Here is a 13149-nt window from a genome sequence, read left to right as displayed (position 1 = left end):
CGCCGGCACCCCAGTTCATCCCAGTTCATCCCAGTTCACCCCGAGGACCTCCCAGCCCCTCTGGCGGGTGGGTGGGCGCTGGGGGGGGGGGGGTCCTGCACCCACCTGGTTGATCCAGGGCCCCAGGTTGGGGGAGCACTCGTAGAGACACGTGTCCTGGATGAAGTGACGCTTGCACTTCTCCGGCATGGCCCCGCAATGGTCCCAGTTGAAATTGTACAGGTAGGACTGGTCCTCGTGAGCCTCCATACTGGTGTTGGCGGTGCAGCAAGCATTCTCCTTCCAGAGGGCACACTGCGCCGGGGCAGCCGGGGATCAGCCGGGCCCCACCGGTGTTCCCCGGCACGGGACGGGGGGGCGGGCGGTGCCGCCGTGCCGGGGAAAGCACCGGCACCGGGTGATGGAGACCCTGCCGCGGCAGAGGACCCTGGTGCCCCCACGGCGGGCAACGCCGGTGGGTGCCGGGGGCCGGTGGACGAGGACCCTACCTGCCCGTAGAGCTGCCCCTCGGGGCCGGGCGCCGTTTTGTGGTGCTTGGCATCCATGCAGATGTTGAGCAGCGAGTCCCGGGCCGCCGCGGCAGTGGTGGTGGCGGCTGGCCAAGCCAGGAGCACCAGCAGCGGCACCCACGCAGCCACCATCATCCTGCCGGCGGCAACAACGGGTCAGGACGGCGGCACCGAGGCTCCTCGGCGGGAGCACCGGCACCCCGACGGGACACGGTGCCAACGGGGTCAAAGTCCTGCACGCGGGAGGCCGGCGGCACGCCGCCACTGCCAGCCCTCGGCCGGGACCACCGGCGCGGCGTCGGGGCCCTTACCTGGGGGGGTGCCGGGCGCCAGGTGCCGTGGGGCGAACGCGGCTCATCTCAAAGGTCGCGGCGCAACCCTTGGCTGCTGATCACGGGACGTCGCCCGCCACCGGCACGGGGCACGGCGGGACGGGCAGCGCCCATGCGGCACGGACGGGACGGGATGGGGCGTCGCGCCCCGCCGTCCCGCTGCGTCCCGGATCGACCCCCGCGCCCGCCCCGGCCCCGCAGGGAGCCAGGAGCCGTCCTCCCGGCGCCAGGCGGGGGCCAGCGGCGGCCAAAATCCACTCGTGGCTGTTTTTCCTTCCCCCCCGCTGCTGGGGGGGGGCCGGGCACGGCGGGGAGGGGGCCCCGCGCCCCGACAGCGGCAGGAGGGGCAGGATCTGGCCGCGGGGTCCCCAGGGATGCCCTGGGGGGGGACGGGGACACCCCACTGGGTAAGAGCTGCCCTGGGGGGGCAGATACCCCGGGGGGGCACAGGTACCCCCCCATGGGTCCCAGATGTCCCCAGGGGGGCACCCATGGCTCCCGGGGGGGGGCAGACCCCCCCCCAGTGTCAGACATGGCCCGGGGGGGGCAGATTCCCCGGGGGTGGATGGGTACCCTGGGAGGGGCAGGTACCCCCGGGGTGACACATGATGGGGGGGCAGACCCTGGGGGTCACAGATGCCCCAGGAAGAGGGGCAGATACCCCAGGGGGGCACAGATACCCCCCCATGGGTTACAGGTGCCCCGGGGGGGTCACAGATGCCCCTCTATGGGTCACAGATACCCCTGGGGGGGTCACAGATGCCCCCCCCCATGGGTTACAGATGTCCCCAGAGGGGCAGATACCCCAGGGGGGCACAGATACCCCCCCATGGGTTACAGGTGCCCCGGGGGGGTCACAGATGCCCCTCTATGGGTCACAGATACCCCTGGGGGGGTCACAGATGCCCCCCCCCATGGGTTACAGATGTCCCCAGAGGGGCAGATAGCCCAGGGGGTCACAGATACCCCGAGGGGGGGGTGTCACAGATCCCCCCCCATGGGTCACAAATACCCCTGGGGGGGTCACAGGTGCCCTGGGGGGGGTCAGGTACCCCCCCATGGGTCATAGACGCTCGGGGGGGCAGGTACCCCCCTATTGGGGTCACAGGTACCCCAGGGGGTCACAGATACCCCCCCATGGGTCACAGGTACTCCCTATGGGTCACAGGTACCCCGGGGGGGGCAGATACCCCATGGGGGTCGCAGATACCCCCCCATGGCTCACAGATGCCCCGGGGGGGGGGAAGATACCCCAAGGGGGTCACAGATAGCCCTGTGGGGGTCAGGTACCCCCCCACTGGGGTCACAGATACCCCATGGGGGTCACTGATACCCCCCCCATGGGTCACAGATGCCCCGGGGGGGGGAAGATACCCCAAGGGGGTCACAGATAGCCCTGTGGGGGTCAGGTACCCCCCCACTGGGGTCACAGATGCCCCCCCATGTGTCACAGATGCCCCGGGGAGGGGGGCAGATACCCCAGGGGGTCACAGATACCCCCCCATGGCTCACAGATACCCCGGGGGGGGCAGATACCCCAGGGGGTCACAGATACCCCCCCATGGATCACAGGTGCCCCGGGGGGCTCACGGATGCCCCCCTATGGGTCACAGATACCCCTGGGGGGGTCACAGATGCCCCCCCATGTGTCACAGATGCCCCGGGGGGGGAGGGGGGCAGATAGCCCATGGGGGTCACAGATAGCCCCCCATGGGTCACAGATACCCCTGGGGGGGTCACAGATGCCCCCCCATGTGTCACAGATGCCCCGGGGGGGGAGGGGGGCAGATAGCCCATGGGGGTCACAGATAGCCCCCCATGGGTCACAGATACCCCCGGGGGGTCAGGCACCCCCCCATTGGAGTCACATATGCCCCATGGGGGTCATAGTTACACCCCCATGGCTCACCGATGCCCCGGGGGGGGGGCAGATGCCCCAGGGGGTCACAGATACCCCCGGGGGGTCAGGCACCCCCCCACGGGGGTCACAGATGCCCCAGGGGGTCACAGATACCCCCGGGGGGTCAGGCACCCCCCCACGGGGGTCACAGATGCCCCCCATGAGCCACCGATCCCCCCCCCGGGCCGGGCGGTGGGCGGGGCACACAACCTGTCAATCACGGCCCGCCCCGCCGACCACGCCCACCCCACGCATGCTCCGTGCGGGGGGGGGGCGGGCGCTCCTAACTGCTTCCGGGGCGCGGGGTGCGCATCCGGGTGGGCGCCCGGGCCGCGGCCGGCGCCGGTACCGGTACCCGCTCCCGGTGCTTCCCCACTCCCCCCCCCTCCCCGCCATGTCCACGCTGTTCCCCTCGCTGCTGCCCCGCGTTACCGAGTCCCTGTGGTTCAACCTCGACCGGCCCTGCGTGGACGAGACCGAGCTGCAGCAGCAGGAGCAGCAGCACCAGGCCTGGGTGGGCCCCGGGGGGCACCGGCAGCCGGGGGGGCCCCGGGAGCCGGGGGGGGGCACCGGCAGCCGGGGGGGGCACTGCCGCCCTCCCCGTCGTCTGCGGGGGTTGATGACAGAGCCGCGGCTGCTTAAATAATGATTTAAGGGCGATTAAAGAGCCCCTCATTAATTAATGAAGCGGCTCGCGGGAAGGCGGGGGGCGATTTGTGAGCCGGGAGCCCCCGGTGCCCCGGCCCGGCACCCGCCCCTCAGCCTGGGGGAGCGACCGTCCGCTTAATTCGCATCTAAAAAAAGGAATCGCGGTGATTACTGCGTTGTAATTAAAGAAAAGCACTCGATAATTAAAACCCCGGCACCTGGGAGAAGCTGCGCGTCCCTCGGGGGTGGGGGCTGGGGTGTTTTAATTGAGGTAATTTAATTACCTGCGGCGGCTGGGCCAGGCAGGGGCCTCTGCTTTGCCTTGTTTTGTATTAAAAACACAAAAATGTTGCGGTTTAGCTCCTGCTGCCCCCCCAGCCCCGCGCCGGGGGACGCCGCGGGAACGCTCCGATGCTCCGGCCGGGAACGGCCGCCCGGGCAAGCGGCGGGAGCCGTGGCGGGGCGCTCACCCGCCTCCCCCCCCTCTTCCCTCCCCAGCTCCAGAGCATCGCCGAGAAGGACAACAACCTGGTGCCCATAGGAAAGCCGGCCTCCGAGGTGGGTGCGGTGCCGCGGGTGGGCGGGGGGTCCCCCACGGGGGTCCCCCACCCCTGCGTGAGGCTGGAGGAGGCCACGGGGGGGACTGAGGGGCTGGCGGGGTGCCGGAGCTGTCGTATCCCCAGCATTACGACGAGGAGGAGGAAGAGGACGACGAGGACGACGAAGACAGCGAGGAGGACTCGGAGGACGACGAGGACATGCAGGATATGGACGAGATGAACGATTATAACGAGTCTCCCGACGATGGGGAGATCAATGAGGTAAATAGCGGGGGGCTGGGGGCGCCGGCCCGTCTCCCTGCCCCACCGGGACCCAGATTGGGGGGTGGGAGCCCTCAGGGGGGTGTCTCACAGCTCTCCCCTCCCCAGGTGGACATGGAGGGGGCAGAGCAGGATCAGGACCAGTGGATGATCTGATTCTGCCTCGGCCACGCCACGCCGGAGCCTGGGGCCGGGAGGAGGCGGGGGGGGGGGAGCCCTCGCCCACCGCGGCTCCGGGCCCCTGGGGTGGGTTTGGTGAAGCCCCTCCTGCCGCGGGGGCTGCGTGGGGCAGGGGGAGCTCGGGGCGCAGCTGCCCGGGGGGGCCGGGGAGCCGCCGGGGCAGCGCTGGGGAGCGCCTGGCTCTGCCCAGCACAGCGCGGGTGCGCCATCTTTTTTCTAATAAACTCCGTTCTCAAGGAAACGGCCCCCAGCTCTGGCGTCCGAGGTGCACCGGGGCGGGCGCCGGGCCCCGCTCGGGCGAGCGGGGGTCTCCACTGCGCCTCCCCGGGGGGAAGCGGCGCGGGCAGGAGCCGTCGTACGGGAAGCGAGCCCCCTCTTTCCCCCCGCCGCAGACCACAGCAGCCACCGCGTTTCCTCCGCGGCCCCTGTTTGCGGCTGGGCGCGGTTAATCGGGGTCCCGGCGCCGGCTCCCTGCCCGCCTCAGCGGTTACCGACGTAGCAGAGCTCGGCGACGCCGTCGGGGATGGCGCGGCAGTACTCCAGGCTGGCGCGGTGCACCTTGCAGCGGTATTTGCCGCAGGTTTTGGCGTACTGCAGGAAATGGGGCGCCCCGGGGAAGAGGACGTTGTCGGCCAGGACGGTGGCCCCCTCGGCCAGCAGCTGGTGGCTCTCCAGTAGCCGCAGGTCCCGCAGGTAGCAGCGCTTCCAGTGGTCCATGAAGACGAAGTCGGCTTTCAGCAGGCCGTGCTCCTCCCTCAGCCGGGGGATCACCTCCTCCGTCGGGCCCACGATCAGCTCCACCTGCGCCGGACCCCCCTCAGCCCCCGGGCTGGGCTACTGGGCTGCCGGGCTGCTAGCCCCCCCCCCGCGGACCCCCTCGCTCTGCTCCAGGGGTGCCTGGGAGCAAGCGGCCCGGAGAATCCCCCCGTCCCGGCGCCCGGGCGCGGTGCTCACCGTCTGCTCGTCGAAGCCGGCCAGGCGGATGACCTTCTCGGCCACAGCGGCGTGGCGGGGATCCACCGCCACCGTGTAGAGGCGGCCGCCCGGCGGCAGCCCCTGCGCCAGCAGCACCGTGCCGTAGCCGCAGTAGGTGCCCAGCTCCAGCACCCGCAGCGGCGCCCGCTCCTGCAGCAGCCGCTCCACGATCCTCCCTGCCGCGGCCCGCGGCCCTCAGCGCCTGGGGGGCGGGGGCTGCGTCCCCCCGCGCCCCCCCTCCCCGGGCAGGATCGGGCCCCTGGGCTGCCGGGGCGGGGGGAAGGTGCCAGCTGGTTCCCCAGCGCCGTGGCCGGCGCCGAGAGGGGCAGAGGGCACGGCAGGAGGGAGGGGAGCGGCCACCAAAGCGCCCCGTGTCCCCCCAGCCCTTCCCAAGACACCACCCCTCCTGCCGCGCTGGCGGTGCAAAGCCCCGACAATGGTGTCGTGGCTGTAGTGGCGGTGCAGTGGCTGTGCCAACAGCACCATGGCTGTGCCAGTAATGCCGTGGCCTGTATCAACAGTGCCATGGCCATGCCAATAATGCCACAGCCATGCCAACGGTGCCATGGCCATGCCGGTGGTGCTACAGCCATGCCAACGGTGCCACGGCCACACCGGCAGTGCCACAGCCATGCGGGTGGAGCTGTGGCCATGCCAACAATGCTGTGGCCGTGATGATGGTGCCATGGCTGTGCCAGTGGTGCCGTGGCCATGCCAATGGTACCATGGCCGCACCAACAGTGCCACAGCCGTGCAGATGGTGCTTTGGCCATGCCACCAATGCCATGGCCGTGATGGTGCCATGGCTGTATCAACAATGCCATGGCCACACCGACAGTGCCACAGCCATGCCAGTGGTGCCATGCCTGTGCCGGTGGTGCTGTGGCCATGCCAATGATGCCACAGCTGTGTCAACAACACCATGGCCACACCAACAGCGCCACGGCCACGCTGCTGGTGCTGTGGCCATGCCACTGGCGCCATGGCCCTGCTAACGGTGCCACGGCCGGTGCCGGGCCCCCCGTGGCGCGGGCGGGCGAGGGTCGCGCTCACCTTTGTCGGGCCCGACGCTGCTGAGGTGCTCGCCGCGGTAGCACCACTGGTCGAAGGTCTGGAGGACGTGGCGGGGGTCCCCGGGGATGGCGTGGGCCAGCAGGTACTGGAAGGCGCGCTGCTCCCGCGGGACGCCGGTCAGCCGGTCCCGCAGCCAGCCCGCCAGCACCGCCCGGTACAGCAGCGCCAGGTAGTGCCGGTAGCGGATCAGCAGGGTGATGAGGAAGGGGAGGAAGGCCAGGGCGATCGCCAGCGACACCATCGCGGCACGGGGAGGGGCGAGGCTGTGGAAAGGGGCCCCCCACGGGGGGGGGGCTGGGCGGGGGGGGCTGCCGGCCCCGCGGCTCCCACCCGTGCCGCGAGCTGGCAGTGCTCTGCGCCCCGCCGACGCGCCTCTCCCTGGGCTCCGGTGCCGCCGGGACGCTGTGCCCGGCACCGGGGCTGCGGCCGGGGCCAGGCCAGGGCAGCCCCGGGTGCTCGGGGGTCCCTGCACCGGGGCCGGGGGGTGCCGGGGGGGTCACAGCCACCGCAAGGGGACAGGGCCGTGGGGTGGCACCTACCTGTCCCCACGCTCCGGGCAGGCAGGGAGCAGGCAGGCGGCAGGCAGGAGGCAGGCAGGCCTGCGTGGCCCTGCTGCCCACTCAATTATTGATGGTGTCGCCTCAGCTGCAGCCGGCACCGGCTCCGGTTACAGGGGCTGAGTGGGGATGGGGCCAGGCTGGGGCTGGGGGGGGGCCTGGGGCCCCATCACTGGGGCTGGGGGCTGGGTACTGGAGCTGGGGTCCCGATACTGGGGCTGGGGTCCTGATACTGGGGCTGGGGTCCTGATACTGGGGCATGGTCCTGATACTGGAGCAGGGGTCCAATACTGGAGCTGGGGTCCCAATACTGCTGCTGGAGTGCTGATACTGGGGCTGGGGTCCGGGTACTGGAGCTGGGGTCCATCACTGGGGCTGGGGTCCTGATACTGGAGCTGGGGTCCTGATACTGGAGCTGGGGTCCATCACTGGGGCTGGAGTGCTGATACTGGAGCCCTTGCCCTGTGGTCCCCAGTGCAGGGGAGGACCCTGGCGCGGGGGGGGGGCAGGTGGGACCCCCGGCGTGGGGCACGGGGTGGGCACCCCCTCCGCACCCCCCATTTTCCGTACCCAGAGCGGCACACAGGCACGGGGACACGCGTGGCTGCCCCGGTGCCCGGGGCTGGCGGGGTCCCCATGGCGGGGGTGGGCGGGGGGTGGCGGCGAGCGGGGTCCCCGTGGGACTGGCAATGCTGCCGGCCCGGGAAGCGGGGAGCTGCGGGCAGGATCGGGGCGGGAGGGAGGGGGGGCTCAAACTGGGACGCCCAAACCTGCAGGGGGCAAGGGGAAGCCTCGGGGGGCTCTGAGGGTTCGGGGGAGCTCGGGGGGCTCAGGGCTCAGGGGGCTCTGAGGGTTTGGGGGGCTCGGGGGGCTCAGGGCTCGGAGGGCAGAGGGGGCTCGGGGGGCTCTGAGGATTCAGGGGGGCTCTGAGGGTTCGGGGGGGGGCTTGGACAGTTTGGGGGCTCGGGGGACTTAGGGCTCAGTGCTCAGGGGGCTGGGGGTTTTGGGGGGCTCAGGGGGGCTCAGGGCACCCGTGGGGGCCCGGCTGCAGGCAGCGCAGGCAGGGCTGCAGCGCAGGCAGGGCCCCCAGCCCGGCCCCGGCCGTGCCTCAGTTTCCCCACCCCGCCGCGCTGCCCCGTCCCCGCGGCCCCACGCGTGCCCCAGCTGGGCTGCAGCGGCCGCGGGGTCCCTGGGGAGGGGCACGGCCGTGGGACCCCCACCCGCCCATCCCGGCGCTGCACTGGGGGCACTGGGAGTGCCCCGAGCACTGGGGGCACTGCGAGGCATTTCGGGCACTGGACCTACTGGACATACTGGGAGCACTGGGAGGCACTGGGGGCACTGGAAGGACTGGGAGCACTAGGGGTACTGGAGGGGCAGTGGGAGCACTGGGAGGCACTTTGGGCACTGGACCTACTGGACATCCTGGGAGCACTGGGAGGCACTGGGGGCGCTGGAAGGACTGGGAGCACTAGGGGTACTGGAGGGGCAGTGGGAGCACTGGGAGTTCCCAGAGCACTGGGAGGCACTTCGGGCACTGGAAGGACTGGGAGCACTGGGGGCACTAGGGGGCACTGGGGGCACTGGGAGCGCCAGGAGCACTGGGAGTGCCAGGGGCACCGGGGGCACGGGGAGGCACTGGGGGTACTGGGAGCGCCGGGAGCACTGGGGGCACTGGGGGCACTGGGGGCACTGGGGGCACTGGGGTGCCCGGTGCCGGGGTCACGCGGCTCCCCCCCCGCCTCCCCCCCGCGCGTCACGGCGCGGGCGCGCGCAGGCCGGACCGCGGGCGCGCGCAGGGGCTCACGTGACGGCCGGCGCCCATCCGCGTCGCCCACGGCCGCGTGACGCAGCCCACGCCCCCCCCCGCCGCGCGCCCGCGCTCACGTGACGAAGGCGGTGCGCGCGCCCCCGGCGGAGGGCGCGGCGGGGCGCAAGGGCGGGGCCGGCGCGTGCTCCCCCCCGCCTCCCTCCCCGCGCGCGCTGATTGGCTCCCCTTCACGTGACGGCGGCGCCTTCAGGCGGGGCGGGGAGAAAGCGCGGCCCTTCCCATTGGCTCCCGCCGCCCCACGTGACGCGATGTGGGGTCACGGGGCAGGAGGCGGCGGGGGGAGGAGGGAGGCGGCTCCGCCCCCTCCGCTCTCACGTGACCGGGGCGGCGGGGCCCCCGCCCGACACCGTCGCGGCGCCGCTGGCGGCCGGGCCCTGCTGCGCCTCGCCATGGGCTGCTGCTACAGCAGCGAGGCCGAGGCCTCCGACCAGGTGGGCCGGGGCCGGGGCCGGGGCCGGGGAGGGCGGGCGTCCCGCCGGCCTCCGCCGGGCCGCGGGGGTCCGGTGGCTGCGGGCGCGGCCTGGGGGCTCCCGTTCCCTTCGCGGGGCCCGGCGCTGGCTTGGGGAGTCCCGCCCGCAGCGTGACAGGGCCCCGGGCTCACCCCCGGCAGGGCCGCGGTCCCGGCCCCGCTCCCGTCCTGCCGGCGGCCGGGAGGCGGCGAAGGGACCGGGGAAGCGGAGCCGGGGGCAGCCGGGGCTGATTCTCCCCTTCCCCAGGAAGAAGAGACGAAGCGGCTGCTGGAGCCGGCGGCCAGCCCTCCCAGCAAGGTGCTGAACGGAGCCGAGCAGAGCTACCACAGCCTCCCCTCGGCCCGCACCGACGAGCAGGCCATGCTCTCCTCCATCCTCGCCAAAACCGCCATGTAAGCCCCGCGCCCGGGGCACCGACACGCGTGACGGCCCCGCCGGGGTCTGCGCGGCCGGGCCCCCCTGCCCGTGCCCGGCCGTGGGTGCCGAGGGCAAGGGGGGGGCACGGGCAGCCCCCTCCCTCCGGTTCGAGCCCCGCGGGGACGAGAGCCCGGCTGCGCGGCGGCCCCTGGGCTGGGGATGGCGGCAGGAGCCGCCCCGGCGGGGGGACGGGGACCCCCCGGCCCAAACGGGGGTGAGCAAGCGAGTCCTTGGGGAGGCGGAGAGGGGGCTGGGGGGCACCGGTGCTGCGCCCTGGGGAGGCCGCCCCTGCCCGCACGGAGGGGCTGGTGCGCTCTGCTTGGGGGGGAGGCGGGGGCACGGACCTGGGTGAGTGCCCAGCTCCCCTCCGAGCCCGGGGCCCGGTACCGGGGCTCTCGGGACACCTGCCCGGTAGATGAAGCGATCCTCGCAGCCCCTGTGGCGCGGCGGAGCGTCCTTCCCCCAGCGGCTGCGTGCCGAGGTCCCCGGGGTACGGGCCAGCCCATGCCGCAGGCGGCTGCTGACCAAAGCCCCCGGATCTCCGCGCCTCCGTCTGTGCCCGCCCCGGGCCGGTTGCGGCCCCTGGCGTTCCCCTCCCAGCCCGGCGCACTCTCGTCCGGCTGGCCGCATCCACGCTGCGAGTTTGGCCTGTAACACCCCAAGCCGCTCATTTTGCGGTGCCGAAGTCCTGGCCGCCCTCGTCGGAGGGTGCTGGCTCTGCCCGAGACAGGGAGGGGGCTCCGGGGAGATGAGCGACGCACCCGCAGCGGGACCTGCTGGCTTGTGTCCCCGCAGCAACATCATCGACGTGTCGGCAGCGGATTCCCAGGGCATGGAGCAGCACGAGTACATGGACAGAGCCAGGCAGTACAGGTGGGACCTGCCCTGCTCCCTCGGGACGCTCGCGGCCCCGGGCGGGTGGGGAGGCGTCGGGCAGCGCCTGGGGGTTTTGGCCTTGGGGGGGTGCTGAGCCCTGCTGCTCCCCTCCTGGCTGCGAGCTGGGTGGGGGCGGCTGCGCACAGCGGCTCCCGCGTCCCCCGGGGCAGGTGGGGGGTGGCTGGGCGCCACTGCTCCTGCTCGAAAGGTCAAGGGCTGAAAGCTCCCTCTTCCTCCCGCCTCGGGGAGCAAGCGAGGAGGGGTGGATGCCGGCAGCAGCGCAGCTCTCCTTGGCTCCCCCTCGGCGGTGCCAGTGCCTGGAGGTGTGGCACCCATCTTCTGCCGAGCCGGGGGTCTCCCCGCGGCCCGTCGCTCCTCCCCGCTGCCGGCGCTGACCCTGGCCGCTCTCCCCTGGGCAGCACGCGCCTGGCCATGCTGAGCAACAACCTGACGCACTGGAAGAAGCTCCCGCTGCTGCCGTCTCTGACCAACCAACCGCACCAAGTGCTCGCCAGCGACCCCGTCCCCTTCGCAGACCTGCAGCAGGTGAGAGGGGCTGGGGGCCAGCTCCGTCCCGCAGCCGGACCCTGGGCCCCCTCGGTGCCCCGCGGAGGTGCGGGGGCTGAAGCGACCTCGTCCCGGAGCCCTGGCGCTTGCGGCAGTGACTGCTCTGGCTTGTCTGCGGCGGCCTGGCCGTGCCAGAGGGCCCCGGGCAGGTCCCGGTGGCCGCTCTTGCTGTCTTTAGCTGGGCGCAGCCTCGCCAGAGGAGCGCGGACGCCGTGGGCTTGAGCACAGGCCGTGCCGGGGCCGCCGTGAGCGCGGAGGTGGGGTCCCGGTGCTGGTGGGCGATGTTGTGGCTGATGCAGAAACGTCCTGAGTTTCAGGCAGCCCTATAAGAACTCGTTAGCACCGAAGGCAAAGCCTGGCCACGGGTTCCTAGCGCAGAAACTGTGTGCGGGCAGCGCAGGCAGGGCTCTGTTTTCCTTCCAGTCCCTTCAGAGGATCATTCGCGGCAGCAGGACGTTTTGCAGTGCTGGCAGCTTTGATCCCGGCGAGCCCTGCTGCTGCTTTGAGGACGGAGCTGCCGGGGAAGCGCTCGTCCTCGCAGGCGGGAGCTGCCGCCTTGCCCATTAAGCGCCCGGAAAAGGCCCAGGGTTGCTCCCCGTCCCCCAGGGTCTCCCCGTTCCCCCTCGGCGAGGGCCGGTTCCCAGCCCACCGGTCAGTCCCCGGGGCCGCGGCAGGGCTGGTGCCGCCCAGCACAAAGCCCCCGCTGCGGCTTGTCCTGCTCACGGCGCTTCCTCCCCAGCCGCGGGGTCCGGATAGCGACGGGGTTTGAGTATCGAAGTGCCTGGGGCGAGGAGAATCTCCCTGGGCTGCCAGAAACCCCTTCCTGAACGGAGACGGGCCGGTATCCGGGCACATCCCGGCACGCAGAGCCGCTCCGAGGATGAAACCCCATTTTTAGGCTCTTGAGGGCTTTTTGGCCCGAGCAGACCCGCGCTGTTCTTGTTGGGATAACCGCGTTCGCCGGAGCTGATGCCGGCTGCTGTGCTTGCGCCTGCAGGTGTCCCGGATAGCTGCCTACGCCTTCAGCGCGCTCTCACAGATCCGCGTCGACGCCAAAGAAGAACTGGTTGTACAGTTTGGCATCCCCTGAGCCCGCCCCGCAGCACCACAGCTTCACCGGTTTTGGGTTGGTTGGTTTGGTTTGGTTTGTTTTTTCCCCCCCCCTCCCTTTTTTCTCTTTATTTCCCCTCCTCTCCCTCCCCACGGCGCTGCGACAGAACTTGTACAGACACCCGGTTTCCTACTAATCGCCAAGACGCCCGTCACCGGCGCGTCGACCCCGCCGGCGCTGCTCGGAGGCTTTCTCCTCCTCCCGGGTGGGTGGGAGGGTGGGTGTGCGTGGGGAGGGGGCTGCGTTTTGCCGGACACCGCCTCGCAGAGGGATGAGCACAAAGGGGACGCCGGCGCGGCGGGGCCCTGGCGTGGGTCGGCACTGCTGTGCCGGGTCGGGGCAGGCTGGAGCCAGGCGGTGCCGGAGCGGGGCTGCCAGGGATGCGACGCTCGGCGCGGGACTTGGTGGCTTCTAACAACCTCCCCGCTCATTTTTACATGTTTGGACCTTTATTTTGGGTATTTTTAATTATTGTTTTTGGCCACAGTAGATAAAACCATGTTCATCCAGCGCCCGTCTCCTCTGTTCTGCGCCAGCCGCGGCCTGGGCATGGTGGGGGAGCCCTGGGGGGGCCCTGGCCCCCTGCCCCTTCCCGGGAGCCGGATCGTGGGGAGGGATGTGCCTTGTTTAGGGACAGCCGCTCCCTTTGTTCTGCTTACGGGGTTTGCGCTGTGCTCTGGACAAAGCCCATGGAGCCCCGCTCCGGTTTCCCAGCTGGTTACTGGGACCCACTGGACCTGCTCCTCCTGGACCCCCAGCGTCACCCCGGGAGGCCGCCGAGGCCTGGGTGCGCCCCTGAGGGGACCCTGGGTGCCGCTCCCCAGGTTTGGAGGCAGCCATCGAGCCCTGGCCCCCGCCGCCTCTCCCGGGGCGTCCCCCTG

The 13149-nt window shown here is 71.6% G+C and overlaps 4 protein-coding genes across 8 annotated transcripts; 2 read left to right on the top strand and 2 right to left on the bottom strand.

The window, feature by feature from the left end:
• Positions 1–15: 15 nt before the first annotated feature.
• LOC309587077 (folate receptor beta-like) lies at positions 16–867 on the bottom strand (the record flags this gene model as incomplete). Its single annotated transcript, XM_082304957.1, has 3 exons — positions 16–294; positions 489–645; positions 821–867. The coding sequence occupies 3 exons, from the start codon at positions 865–867 to the stop codon at positions 16–18; spliced, it is 483 nt and encodes a 160-aa protein (XP_082161083.1).
• A 2174-nt stretch (positions 868–3041) lies between these two features.
• On the top strand, positions 3042–4541 carry ANAPC15 (anaphase promoting complex subunit 15). 2 transcript variants are annotated; one of them, XM_082305005.1, is made up of 4 exons: positions 3042–3255; positions 3888–3947; positions 4073–4210; positions 4302–4541. In XM_082305005.1, exons 1-4 carry the CDS (start codon positions 3136–3138, stop codon positions 4359–4361), a joined length of 378 nt encoding a protein of 125 aa, XP_082161131.1. In that variant the 5' UTR covers positions 3042–3135; the 3' UTR covers positions 4362–4541. The 2 variants fall into 2 exon arrangements, with proteins under 2 accessions (XP_082161131.1, XP_082161130.1); XM_082305004.1 differs by having other exon boundaries at positions 4319–4523.
• Positions 4542–4691: 150 nt separating this feature from the next.
• TOMT (transmembrane O-methyltransferase) lies at positions 4692–6688 on the bottom strand. The gene is made up of 3 exons (XM_082305006.1): positions 6419–6688; positions 5345–5541; positions 4692–5191 (listed from the first exon to the last, which is right to left on the bottom strand). The coding sequence occupies exons 1-3, from the start codon at positions 6678–6680 to the stop codon at positions 4871–4873; spliced, it is 780 nt and encodes a 259-aa protein (XP_082161132.1). The 5' UTR covers positions 6681–6688; the 3' UTR covers positions 4692–4870.
• Positions 6689–9141: 2453 nt separating this feature from the next.
• On the top strand, positions 9142–12778 carry LAMTOR1 (late endosomal/lysosomal adaptor, MAPK and MTOR activator 1). 4 transcript variants are annotated; one of them, XM_082305123.1, is made up of 5 exons: positions 9142–9258; positions 9544–9689; positions 10510–10587; positions 11010–11136; positions 12155–12778. In XM_082305123.1, the coding sequence occupies exons 1-5, from the start codon at positions 9217–9219 to the stop codon at positions 12245–12247; spliced, it is 486 nt and encodes a 161-aa protein (XP_082161249.1). In that variant the 5' UTR covers positions 9142–9216; the 3' UTR covers positions 12248–12778. The 4 variants fall into 4 exon arrangements, with proteins under 4 accessions (XP_082161249.1, XP_082161248.1, XP_082161250.1 ...); XM_082305122.1 differs by lacking the exon at positions 12155–12778 and having other exon boundaries at positions 11010–12146; XM_082305124.1 differs by lacking the exon at positions 12155–12778 and having other exon boundaries at positions 10844–12146.
• The last annotated feature ends 371 nt before the right edge of the window (positions 12779–13149 follow it).

Source organism: Platalea leucorodia (assembly GCF_965183815.1).
Source record: "Platalea leucorodia genome assembly, chromosome: 2".
Classification (NCBI taxonomy): Eukaryota; Metazoa; Chordata; class Aves; order Pelecaniformes; family Threskiornithidae; genus Platalea; species Platalea leucorodia.
This window is presented reverse-complemented; position numbering and strand designations above follow the sequence as displayed.

Coding starts and splice junctions, on each gene's coding strand:
- ANAPC15 (XM_082305005.1), top strand. CDS start 3,136: ATGTCCACGCTGTTCCCCTCGCTGCTGCCCCGCGTTACCGAGTCCCTG. Junction 3,256..3,887: donor AGCAGCAGCACCAGGCCTGG/GTGGGCCCCGGG, acceptor TTCCCTCCCCAG/CTCCAGAGCATCGCCGAGAA. Junction 4,211..4,301: donor ACGATGGGGAGATCAATGAG/GTAAATAGCGGG, acceptor GGGGTGTCTCAC/AGCTCTCCCCTCCCCAGGTG.
- TOMT (XM_082305006.1), bottom strand. CDS start 6,680: ATGGTGTCGCTGGCGATCGCCCTGGCCTTCCTCCCCTTCCTCATCACC. Junction 5,542..6,418: donor CAGCGTCGGGCCCGACAAAG/GTGAGCGCGACC, acceptor GGGCCGCGGCAG/GGAGGATCGTGGAGCGGCTG. Junction 5,192..5,344: donor CCGGCTTCGACGAGCAGACG/GTGAGCACCGCG, acceptor GGTCCGGCGCAG/GTGGAGCTGATCGTGGGCCC.
- LAMTOR1 (XM_082305121.1), top strand. CDS start 10,130: ATGAAGCGATCCTCGCAGCCCCTGTGGCGCGGCGGAGCGTCCTTCCCC. Junction 10,588..11,009: donor GACAGAGCCAGGCAGTACAG/GTGGGACCTGCC, acceptor TCCCCTGGGCAG/CACGCGCCTGGCCATGCTGA. Junction 11,137..12,154: donor CCTTCGCAGACCTGCAGCAG/GTGAGAGGGGCT, acceptor TTGCGCCTGCAG/GTGTCCCGGATAGCTGCCTA.